Source organism: Calidris pugnax, unplaced genomic scaffold (genome assembly GCF_001431845.1).
Source record: "Calidris pugnax isolate Ruff unplaced genomic scaffold, ASM143184v1 scaffold124, whole genome shotgun sequence".
In the NCBI taxonomy this organism is placed as follows: Eukaryota; Metazoa; Chordata; class Aves; order Charadriiformes; family Scolopacidae; genus Calidris; species Calidris pugnax.
The window spans coordinates 747,666-760,442 of record NW_015090914.1 but is presented as its reverse complement, the minus strand read 5'-3'; the positions used below and the strand labels follow the sequence as shown (position 1 = coordinate 760,442).

Here is a 12,777-nt window from a genome sequence, read left to right as displayed (position 1 = left end):
TTTCTTTAGTTTCCACCCCTCTTCTCCTGCAGGATCCAACCCATGTCAATGTGCATAGATTGATGCATTTTGAAAATGAGCTCTAGAGGTCATCACTTCTAACCCCCTGCTCGCAGCAGGGCTAGTTTCTAATACTCATTGTATGTTCACACATGGTAAAGAAATGTAGGGAACATTTTCCTGTTTCCAGAATTTGCTCTCATCAATAATTAACCTTACTCTAGTGTACATAGTTGTTCAGTTCATCACATTCACAATATCTATGCAAGGAACTTGGACATGCTGGAATGCAAGACTTTGGTTTCAGAAGACATCTTGGGGCCGTTGGTTGAACTTTTTACTGGGATGAAGACAAAGACTTGCAAAAAAATCATACAATAGGATTTTTCTTGTTTAACTAGTTACTTGCAATGTGGAAAAACTACTTTTTTTCAAATTTAAATAGTCTATATAGTGGTAATTTGTTCTAGTCTCAAAGGAAAGAAACAAATGTCTGGTTTATCTTCACATGGTTCCCTTGCTTTTGTCATTCATGTGTTATTTACAATCTCTTAGCAGTTTTATTCCAGGCTTCTGTTTTCTTCTATTTTCTTTTCAATTAAAAAATCTTCTTTCCCTCTAGTCATATTCAGTGCCTGAAATCTCTTTAGTTTTCCTGTTATTTTCTTCCCCAGGATTATAGGCTAAAAACTGGCTGGAGGGCCAGGCCCAGAGAGTGGTGGTGAATGGAGTTAAATCCAGTTGGCGGCCGGTCACGAGTGGTGTCCCACAGGGCTCACTGTTGGGGCCCGTTGTCTTTAACATATTTATCAATGGTCTGGATAAGGGGATCGAGTGCACCCTCAGTCAGTTCATGGATGACACCAAGTTAGTTGGCGGTGTTGACCTGCTGGAGGGTAGAAAGGCTTTGCAGAGGGATCTGGACTGGCTGGATCAATGGGATGAGGCCAATGGGATGAGGTTCAACAAGGCCAAGTGCCGGGTCATGCCCTTGGGTCCCACCAACCCCCTGCAGCGCTACAGGCTGGGGGCAGAGTGGCTGGAGCTGCCTGGCAGAAAAGGACCTGGGGGTGTTGGTGGCCTGTGGGCTGAAGATGAGCCAGCAGTGTGCCCAGGTGGCCAAGAAGGCCACCAGCATCCTGGCCTGTGTCAGGAATAGTGTGAGTAGGACCCAAGAGGTGATTGTCCCCCTGTACTGGCACTGGTGAGGCCCCACCTCAAGTACTGTGTCCAGTTTTGGGCTTCTCACCACAAAAAAGACCTTGAGGGGCTGGAGCGGGTCCAGAGAAGGGCAAGGGAGCTGGTGAGGGGTCTGGAGCACAAGTCTTGTGAGGAGAGGCTGAGGGAGCTGGGGGTGTTGAGCCTGGAGAAAAGGAGGCTGAGGGGAGACCTTCTGGCTCTCTCCAACTCCCTGAAAGGAGGGTGTAGCCAGGGGCGGTCGGTCTCTGCTCCCAAGGAACAGGCCATGGGACAAGAGGAAATGGCCTCAAGTTGCCCCAGGGGAGGTTCAGATTGGAGATTAGGAAGCTGTTTCCATGGAAATGGTTCTTAAGCCTTGGCCTGGGCTGCCCAGGGCAGTGGTTGAGGCCCCATCCCTGGAGGGATTGAAAAGCTGGGTTGACCTAGTGCTTAGAGACATGGTTTAGTGATGGTTTTTATCAGAGTAATGTTGATATTTGGACTAGGTGATCTGAAAGGTCCCTTCCAACCTAGACAATTCTATGATTTTATGCCTTGGGATAAAATTCTCATACTTTACAGTTCGAATTAGACTATTTTGGATTCTCTCATAGATATAATGTTGAATCAGAATTTGGAATTGCTCTGATATTTATCTCTTAGAGGACTGGTATAGAAGTGTGATGTGTAGGAACACCTTCCAAGAGCTGACACACTTTTCTCTCATTTCATTCTTACTCAATTCTTATTTAATTCTTTTGTTCAACTGTGATTATTACTTTATTCAGTATTATTTTCTGATTCATTATTATAATTATTATAAATTCCCATATGATTTCTTTGTGAATTCAGACAATGAGTTGCAAATGGTAGAACCTAAGTGTTCTTTCTCTGATACTGCCAAGAATTATAGGAGAATATTTCCTGTAGCAGACCTGTAAAACTGCAGAACTTCTGTCACATCTGTTTGTACTAAAGGCAACTGAGATCCTCCTCTTCTCTAGACTGTTGTGATTAATAAGCAGATCATCACGAGCTCTGAAAATGGTAGCTACTTTGGAATAAAAGACCATAAACTCTGGGGAAGGAAGCAGGCGAATTATTGCTGTCTTTGCTTTGTAGCATTTTCTTGGAAATGGATCCATTTGTTTTGTTTTGATTTGGAAACCGCTCTTTCCTCTTCCTTTTTCTTTCTGTATGCATCGATCCTTTTGTTTACATGCCAATGACTTGCCTTAGTAGCTAATTCTTCATATTTATTGTATGTTTGTGAAAGACAATCATGCCTCATTACCCTTTTTTTGTTTCCACTCTGGAAGTCAATACTTGTTCTTTCATGCTTTCTTCCCGCACCATCACCCACCCCCTATAATCACAGAAAGTTTGAAGGTTTTGTTCTGGATTGTTTTTGTCAAGCCTTTAGAAATGAAAAACATTCACATTTCCTCGCTCTTTTCATCCTGTGACAGTGTCGTGCTGATTTCTCAATACTTCTTGATGCCTTTGTTCTTTAAAACTAGCTCTCCGTTCCCAAGATGAAGTCCATCACAGACTAGTGAAAGGTGATATCACTGCTTTGATGGAGAGTGCATCCATTCTCTGCACGCTCTTTACCATCTTGTTCGCTTTTCCTTGCAAGGTTGTAGCAGAAAGAAGGGACTAAAAGGTTCCAATTACTTACCCGTTATTTCCCTCCTGTTACTTACAAGCCCAGTTTGACTTTGTGCTACTTACACTAATTTATTTATTACCCACAGTTCACAACTGTAATCCCCGTCTTTATCCTGAGTGGTCTTTCTCAAATGCTATTATGATATTTAATACCTTTCCTGAGGTGTATCGCACCCTATTTGAAAATCTACGTTGTCCTGAACTTGTTCAACAAGTGACACCTTGATGGGGCGTGCAAGTTAGAACTTTTCCTGTCTATGTCTTAAGAGATGAGGTAGGAGATCTCAGGCACCATGCTCATTGCCTTCATGCTGTTTTAAGACTTGGATCCCCAGATGCTGTTGGAGTGTCAGATGAGGCCCAGAAGGTCTGAAGTGGCTGCATTCACTAGCTGGTGTGTCCCCTAGTAGTTCTGTGTGCATCCTGTAGATTTGCTCTGCCTTTTCCTGAGCGGTTGTGCCTGATTTTTTTTCTGTTATTTGCCTTCTCTTCTTTTGGGAAAGGGCAGAGCATGGTTGAGAAACTGAAGTCCAGATGTAGATGCGTAGCCTGGAAAGCGCAGTTCCTTTTTACCACCATTGCAGTTGCCAGTGGTTGTTGCTTGAAAGCTGAAATCATGTTCTTCATCAGCTATAAAGCTGATGAAAAAGGCTGATAATCAGCCTTCTTCACAACTCACACCTGGAAACAGAAACATCCCAGATTTCTCACCACCAGTGCTGTCTGCTCCTGTCCTGGACCAGTTGTGTAAAAATTAAAACATAGCTTTGTTTCTGTGTCTGCTCATTTCTTGATCTCTTCACCCTCCTCTCTCTCTTTCAAAAAAAAAACCACAAACAACCACAAAAAACCCCAAAAAACTCAAGAGCTACTTTGATTACAGTCAGTGGCATTGTGTGAAATATCTCTGGCCAATATTTTCAAACTGCATCTTTAATGTAAGGAGATCCTTAATACTAAGACCTGCTTCATTTTTCATTAATTATGCCAAGACAGCTGTGAAAGGCAGGAGAGCCTCTGGTGCACAGAGGCTCATGTGTATCTGTGCTTCCCCAGCACATGGTTACCAGACCAGTGGTGGCCCCTGAACTGTAGGAGATGTCTAGAATAGGTTTATGAAACCACACTGCCTTTACTGGGATTTGAATTAAAAGGCTTGTACCTGAACGTCTGTCAAAAGGTTTGCAGGTTGACCGTGAGCTGTTACAAAAATATTTGGCAACCACGGTGGTAAAGCTTTTCTCTAATATAATACATTTAAACATTTCATGCAAATATTTACAACATCTACAGCCTTTGTCTCTTGCGCTTGATGTTAATAGCACTCCTTGTGTGCTATCAGTAGAAAACCAGACAAAAAATGATTGATTGACTCAAAGGAAAATTATTAAAAGGATCTGAGTCACGTAGAAATCTAAGTCAAAAGTGACTTTAGCACTGAAAAATAAGGCTTTGACTAGGCAATTAGGAAAAAAAAAAACCTCAGGGCTTTCTCAAATGTTTCTATAAATGAGAAATAACAAGAGGTTGTGTTCCCTCTTCTCATGATTTGCTGATAGACAAAGACTTTTAGTTACTGGAATATAGTGACATTCTTTCTGTATTTGAGGCTCTGCTACCCAGCTCAACTGAGCTGAAAATACATATCCTGGTGGTATGTGCATATCTGAACGTGTCATCAAGAACCTTGATTTTCTTGAGGTTTCCCTTTCTCTCTTCCTCATACATTGTATTTTAAGAAGGGCACATTTTTCCCCTTGCTCTGCCTTAAGCCTTATTAGCTCCTGAAACCAGTCTGCTGAAGTTCAATTTATTTAGATGAAGCTTCAGGAAAAATGCTGGTTGGCTTTTGAGTATGAACCAGAGAAGTTTGCTTTAGAACAGCTGGCAGGCTGCAGGGGAAAGGCAATGATGTGCAGCGTTGACTGTCAGCAGGGGATAACTTGCCTTCAGAGACAAAAGCCTTAATGCCTGGGAAAATGACAGCTTGCCTGATTGCTCTGTAATCTCTTTTCAGCACTGGCTGACAGAGCTGGAGATCTTCGCTATGATCTTCGCAGCTGCTATCCATGACTATGAACACACTGGAACCACCAACAACTTTCACATCCAGACCCGGTGAGGCCACTGTAAATCATGACGAAGGCTTGGGAAATGGAATGGGAAGCCTTTGGAGAATAACAGCGCAGCCACCTAGAAAAGTGCAGGAGTTTTTGCTTTCAAGTGTTACAAGAGGGAAGTTCACTTCCTTAGGTTGCCTTTCATTTTCTCTTGCTTGACCATTTACAGTGGAATGCATATATTCTAGCTTCCTGAGCATTGGTCCATATTAGCACTCAGGAAAAAGGAAAGTCCCAAAATATTTCTGTGTAAAGTTGCCGAAGACAAATTGCTGTAGAGAGTGATGTATTTTGGTGACGATGTAGTTTTGGAGGAGATACTATAAATCAACAGGTTCTTCTCTTTGTTGAATTTGAAGCATCAAACACTAGCTGCATAAAACAAGAGCTCAACAATATCTGTTATCATTAGTGAACACCAACAGTACACATACATTACTTTAGTGGAAAACCACACCTGCAGCAAGGGGATAAGTTTACCATTACCCTTTCAGGAATATATTTTTTTAAAGCTTTGTAAATTGCTAGGCAGCAATTAGCTGATCACAAACTAGATTGGAGTGGCGTATTTTTTGAACTCAGAATCTTCTATAAGGTTTTCGGGGTGGTGGAAGAGAGAAGAAGATGAAGATGGCAGCAAAAGCGCAAAGATTGTGAAGTCTGTGGTTGCAGTGATAATTGGGCATCTGACGTCTGTGTATGATTTTGACAATGGGAGCATACTTGTAGCAATGACAAAATGTCCAGATGTCCTCGACTGACACCACACGCTTGGGTATTTCTAAGATGCATTGCGTCTTACCCTAAATTAGATGTCTGGAGTATGTTAGCTGAATTATGCTGTGTTATGCTAGGATAAATCACAGCTACGCTCAGGAAAGCATGGGACCGTAGATGTCTCTGTTCTGGGCCAAGCCCCACTCCACTTCTTACAGCTTCGTGCATGCAAGAGTTACGGACCTGCTGTATTTCCCAAATAGTTATAGAAGAATTCAAGGAAAGACAGTTGTAACTTAATTTCTGTAACACTGACCATCAGAGGGTGTAAAGTGCCAGGAGGGAAAAATACACACTGCTTGCTCTCTGGGAAGCAGAACTGAGTGGGGACTGTGACAAGTCATGCTCATCCTCTGTTGCCCCTAACTTCCAGCAAGAACTTTCTCTTCAGCCCAGTTTAGCCATTCATCAGTCACAGATCTATTACGTACCTCTCACAGCTCTCAGCATTTTTTTTTAAGGATGTAACACAGAGACTAGATGAGTCTCAGCTGATGAAATACATTTTCCCTTGGTTGGTTGGCAAGGTGGCAGCAGCTGGCTTCTCCAAAGTGCGGCACGCGACAGGGGAGTGCAAGGAGAGTTCAGGCAGACCGGGCTGAAGAGAACGAAAACATCCGAGATGGTCACCACTCGTTCTGCAGACACAATCAAAAGGAACACAGCATGCCAAACCCACCTGCCACAGCAACGTGCAGCCATCCAGGCAATGGGCTGCATGGAGTGTCTGTCACTCGTACAGGAGGACAGCAAAGACAACGCCTGTGTGTGCTGTGAGCAGGTCCACCATCTGCTCAGCCTCGTGGCTGAGCTTAAAGAGGAAGTAGAAAGACTAAGGACCATTTGCAACACCATGCCATCCTTAGGGAAAAAGGAGCAGGGGAAGGCTCCACGAGGGGAAAAGGACCCCTTGCCCTCTTGCCACCAGGCAGGAGGAGGGGAAGTAAGAGAGGATGAGAGGGAGAGAGAAGTACAGAACAGGTACAAGCCCCTGGAGATAGAGGAGGAGGGGATTGAAGATACTGATAGTGGCTCATCCAGGGAGCTGTGGAAGCAGCCAGCTCCATGTACTAAGACTGCCCCCGTGAAGAAATAAAGGAGGGTGATAGTTATAGGTGGTTCCCTTCTGAGGGGAACTGAGGGTCCCATACGCAGACCAGACCCTTCCCAAAGGGAGGTCTGCTGCCTCCCAGGAGCCGGTGTTAAGGATATTAGCAGGAAGCTTCCTGGCCTGATACGGCCCTCAGATTATTACCCCCTCTTGGTCTCACAGGTACATAATGATGAACTGGTGAGGAGACGTCTGAGGGCAATGAAAAAAGATTTCAGGGCTCTAGGACAGCTAGTCAAGGGTTCAGGACCACAAATCGTGTTCTCCTCTGCCCTTCCAGTTTTGGGGACCAAGGAATGGACAAACAAGAAGATCAGGCAGATCAATGCATGGCTCTGTAACTGGTGCTACCAGCAAGGCTTTGGATACTCAGGTAAATAGAGGGCTTTGGCTGGACCTCAGGGAGAAAAGGAAAGTTTACAATCTCTGGAAAAAGGGGTTGGTTACTCATGAGCAATATCAAGGTGTAGTGAAGATATGTAGGGGAAAAATTAGAAGGGCCAAAGCCCAAGCAGAACTTAACTTGGCCACCACAGTTAAAGATAATAAGAAGAGTTTTTTTCAGTACATCACAAATGCACGCAGTATGGGCAACAAACAGGAGGAGCTGGAGGCCATTGTACTGCAGGGAAACTACTGTGGAAGACACAGAGAAGGTGGAGCTGCTGAGTGCCTTCTTTGCTTCGATCTCCACTGCCAAGGCTGCCCCTCATGAATCCCAGACCCTGGAGACAAGGAGGATGGTCTGGAGAGAGGGAGACTTTCCCTCTGTTGGGAAGGATTGAGTTAGAGACCACTTGGCCAAACTAGACATCCATAAGTCTATGGGCCCTGATGGGATGCACTCATGAGTGCTGAGAGAGCTGGCAGATGTTATCACTGAGCCACTCTCCACCATTTATGAGAGATCATGGAGAACAGGAGAAGTGCCTGAGGACTGGAGGAAGGCAAATATCACTCCAGCCTACAAAAAGGGCAAGAAGAAGGACCTAGAAAACTACAGGCCAAAGTTCCTAGAGTGTGTGGAAGACAGCTTCCTAACACAGCTGGTGAGTGAGCCAACCAGGGAAATTGCCCTACTGGGCCTGCTGCTTGTTAACAGAGAAGGTCTTGTGGGGGATGTAAAGGTTCAAGGTCGTCTTGGGCAGAGTGATCACGAGATCATAGAGTTTTCAATTCTTGCAGAAGCAAGACAAGGAGCCAGCAGAACGGCCACCTTGGACTTCCGAAAGGCAGATTTTGGCCTGCTTAGGAACATGGTTGAGAGTGTCCCCTGGGAGACAGTCTTGAAGGGCAAAGGTGCCCAGGAAGGCTGGTCATACTTCAAGGAGGAACTCTCAAAAGCGCAGGAGAAGGCCATCCCCGGGTCCCATAAAACGAGCAAAAGGGGAAGAAGACTGGTCTGGCTAAATAGAGGGCTTTGGCTGGACCTCAGGGAGAAAAGGAAAGTTTACAATCTCTGGAAAAAGGGGTTGGTTACTCATGAGCAATATCAAGGTGTAGTGAAGATATGTAGGGGAAAAATTAGAAGGGCCAAAGCCCAAGCAGAACTTAACTTGGCCACCACAGTTAAAGATAATAAGAAGAGTTTTTTTCAGTACATCAATCAAAAAAAAGGCAGGCTAGGGAAAATGTAGGCCCACTGATGAATGAGATGGGTGCCTTGGTAGTGGAAGACACAGAGAAGGTGGAGCTGCTGAGTGCCTTCTTTGCTTCGATCTCCACTGCCAAGGCTGCCCCTCATGAATCCCAGACCCTGGAGACAAGGAGGATGGTCTGGAGAGAGGGAGACTTTCCCTCTGTTGGGAAGGATTGAGTTAGAGACCACTTGGCCAAACTAGACATCCATAAGTCTATGGGCCCTGATGGGATGCACTCATGAGTGCTGAGAGAGCTGGCAGATGTTATCACTGAGCCACTCTCCACCATTTATGAGAGATCATGGAGAACAGGAGAAGTGCCTGAGGACTGGAGGAAGGCAAATATCACTCCAGCCTACAAAAAGGGCAAGAAGAAGGACCTAGAAAACTACAGGCCAAATAGTCTCACCTCTGTCCCTGGGAAAATAATGGAACGACTTGTTCTGGATGTCATCTCCAAACACATTGAAGACAAAGAAGTTATTGGAAGTGGTCAACAACCAAGCGTAAATCATGCTCGACCAATCTGATAGCCTTCTATGATGTTATAACTAGATGGTTGGATGAGGGGAGAGCAGCAGATGTCATCTACCTTGACTTCAGTAAGGCTTTTGACACTGTCTCCGACAACATCCTCATTGGAAAATAAAGGAAGTGTGGGCTAGATGAGGGGGCAGTGAGGTGGATTGAATCCTGGCTGTGTGGCAGAACTCAGAGGGCTGTCATTAATGGAGCAGGGTCAAGTTGGAGGCCTGTAACCAGCGGTGTCCCCCAGGGGTCAATACTCGGCCCGGTCCTGTTCAACATATTCGTCAATGACCTGGGCGAGGGGACAGAGTGTATCCTCAGGAAGTTTGCTGATGATACCAAACTGGGAGGGCTGACTGACACCCCAGAAGGCTGTGCCACCATCCAGCATGACCTGGACAGGCTGGAGAGCTGGGCAGAGAAGAACCTAATGAGGTTCAACAAGGGCAAATGTAAGGTCCTGCACCTGGGGAGGAAGAACCCCAGGCACAAATATAGATTAGGGATGGATCTTCTGGGAAGTACTACTGAGGAGAAGGATCTGGGAGTCCTGGTGGATGGCAGGATCTCCATGAGCCAGCAGTGTGCTCTTGTCGCCAAGCGGGCCAATGGCATCCTGGGCTACATAGGGAGAAGTGTGGCCAGGAGGTGAAGGGAGGTCATTCTCCCCCTCTGCTCTGCACTGGGGAGGCCACAACTGGAATCCTACCTCCAGTTCTGGGCTCCCCAGTTCAAGAGAGACAGGGAACTGCTGGAGAGAGTCCAGAGTAGGGTAACCATGAATGATTAAGGGATTAGAGCATCTCCCTGATGAGGAAAGGCTCAAAGAGCTGGGGCTCTTTAGCCTCGAGAAGAGAAGACTGAGGGAAGACCTCATCTATGTTTACAAATTCCTAAAGGGTGGGTTGAAAGATGATGGAGCCAGACTCTTTTCAGTGGTTTCCAGCAATAGGATGAGGGGCAACGGGCATAAGCTGGAACATGGGAAGTTCCACTCAAATCTCAGGAAGAACTTCTTTACAATGGGGGTGACAGAACACTGGAAGAGGCTGCTGAGAGAGGTCATGGAGTCCCCTTCTCTGGAGATTTTCAAGACCCGCCTTGATGCAGTCCTGAGTGATGTGCTCTGGGCAACCCTGCTTAGCAGGGGAGTTGGACTGGATGGGCTCTAGAGGTCCCTTCCAACTCTGTCAAATCCCTGAATCTGTGAAATACATTTAGCAGCGAATTTTGATCTTTAGTTTTCTTTTACTGAATAACAGCAATGAACAAACTATTACAAGTGATCCTAAAATGCTTGATCTGTGCCGTAGAAATAATCTCGGTAGCTGATCAAAGGAAAACTTCTGAATGTGAGACTTTAGGGATGGAAGAAACATAACCTTTCATATGTTTTCTTTTAAATGCTAGGTCAGACTCCGCCATTCTCTATAACGACCGATCTGTGCTTGAAAATCACCACGTTAGTGCAGCATATCGTCTTTTGCAAGATGATGAGGAGATGAATATTTTATCTAATCTCTCAAAGGACGACTGGAGGTAAAAACGAACATGGTGGCTGACTGGGAACACTGCAGCATCACCACAGACTGTTATTACCTTGTTTGAATGGCAATATGCATTATTGTATAGGGCATGTTAGTATTTGTATTGCTACAAAGAACTTTAAAAGAGCTTTAAAAGGTGTTAGTCTTGCTTATTTCTGCTTTCAGTTTTCACCTCTGGTAGTGAGACTAGACCTTGTGACATAATATACAGTTTGACTTACATCTAATTACTAGGTCTCACAGAGACAGCCTTTGTACATATCCATTTGTAATTGAGCGTAGAGCTAGCCTGCTGTTTGTCCATCCAAAAGCATAAACATAACCTTTATCTACTTTGACACTCCCGGCTTGGAAATTATAAATGTGACTGAATGCAAAAAATAATCCAGTCTAAGGAGCATAAATCGGTGTACTATATATGCCAAGGTGATGTAAGAAGCTGTAATTTAAAATAAGCCTCATGCAACATATGATTTATGTGCCAAAAGCAGCCCGTGATTTGCTTTCTAAGCAGACAGTTCAGCTGATGAGGGCTTTCTGGTTTTACAGGGTTTTTTGAACTCCAAGGGCTGGACTTTAAAAATAGCTAGACAGGAAGAATCCTGCTCTGTGGTCTTTCTCATGGGAGGGGAAGCAACTTGTGGGATCTTAAATGATGCATGGTGCCACAGCGCTGAGCAGTCAGTTCATCTTATTTTAATAGAAACATGGGGAAATGAGCCCTTCTCTCCAGGGCCTGGCTTCTAGCAAGCTGGTCAGTGAAGGCTCTGCTTGCTGATCTGTTTAGCCTGAATTTCCTATTTATTTCAACTTGTGGACAGTGATGTGATCCTATAGCTGAACACCAAAAATAAAACTCAGGAACTTAAGTGGCTGATTTCAATCAATGTGAGTGTTGTGGAGGACTGGCTTGAGAAATCCTATCTCATAATATAGAAAATAGTCTCAGGGTAGGCAGCAAGCAGGAACTGAAAAAAAAAATCTGCGTTGAGGTGTAAAACATCTAATTTATTTTTCCTTAGCTACAGCTGGTAATGCTTTGTCAAATATTGGCAGCAAATTACTGCTTCCTTTTCTACTGGGGGGGTAGACTGACTGACTAGAGCCTTAGAGCCACGTCTACAAGGAAGAACAGAGCAGCTACTTGAGTGTGCTTCATTGCATAGATACTGTCTTTAGGAAAATGGTCTGCTTTGGAGCTTTCAACAGGTTTTGCTTGAATCCAAGCTACCTTCAGATATTTGTCATTGATTCTGTAGTGTCAACATGTGTGTTCTGTTGAGGCTGTATGCTTAGACCCAAAGTTTCAAAGATTAACCCATCTCTTTAAGAAATACTGTAACTCCCTGGGGCAAAATATTGAGTGGTTTGGATTGCTTATTTGTTGTGTCTTGAGTAGGGCTTTATTATTTTGAAGCTGCCGATCAAGCAGCAGATACAGAATAAAGGCCATTATCTGGATGTGCTGTAATACCAAAGCATTGTGGGGTTTGTGTGCTTTTGCTTTTGGCTGCCAGTTTGAAATCCCATAGGCAAACATTTGGGAAGCACTGGACATCAGGTGACTTCAGCAGGGTCACTTCAGCCCACAGTTTCCCACACTACTACTCAAAAACAGGACCCTCCATATTGAAGGATGCTTTGGTAAACCATTAAAGTGTGTCCAAATTTAACTTGATTTTTGTAGGCATACCCGATAAATCTCTCTCAGAAAAAGTGTGATGGATTTTTGAAAGCAAATTCTTAAGTGCTCTTCTGAGTTGAGCTCTCACTCCTTTTTTCATGTTAGTGATAAGAGAGAATCTAATGGTCAGTGGATATTGTAATCCTAGATGCCTGTGTGGATTTTGTGGTATTCAGTCATCTAGTTAGGGAATGTATTTTCAGGAAAGAAATGTAGAAAATTGTTGGAAAAGAAATGGGTGCAGGTTTTGTAAGGAAAGCAGATGAGACTGAAAGAGATCTTTTGAGCTACAGTCAAGGAGAAAGTGTTGAATGCTTACTAGTACTTAAACTACTGTTTCTTTCCTCCATTTAAAAAAAAAACAAAAACCAAACTCTGTTGCTTATTAAATATTTGAAAATAGGTTGAGTTGCCTCAGTTCATGAATTTGTGCACATCACCAACAAGTAAATGAAGACCGTTGGACCCATGCAACTGGTTGTACAGAAGGGTGGGGTGGAGGATGTGGGTGTACTGGGGA

At 44.3% G+C, this 12,777-nt stretch overlaps 1 protein-coding gene across 5 annotated transcripts in view; it reads left to right on the top strand.

Annotated features, from left to right (window-relative positions):
- The window catches only part of PDE1C (phosphodiesterase 1C), a 378,336-nt gene that overhangs the window by 308,860 nt on the left and 56,699 nt on the right, over nucleotides 1-12,777 (top strand). For all 5 annotated transcript variants that reach the window (XM_014949446.1, XM_014949442.1, XM_014949441.1 and 2 more), the window contains 2 exons: nucleotides 4,868-4,968; nucleotides 10,437-10,565. In XM_014949446.1, coding sequence (XP_014804932.1) covers nucleotides 4,868-4,968; nucleotides 10,437-10,565 — 230 coding nt within the window. The remainder of the gene's footprint in view (nucleotides 1-4,867; nucleotides 4,969-10,436; nucleotides 10,566-12,777) is intronic.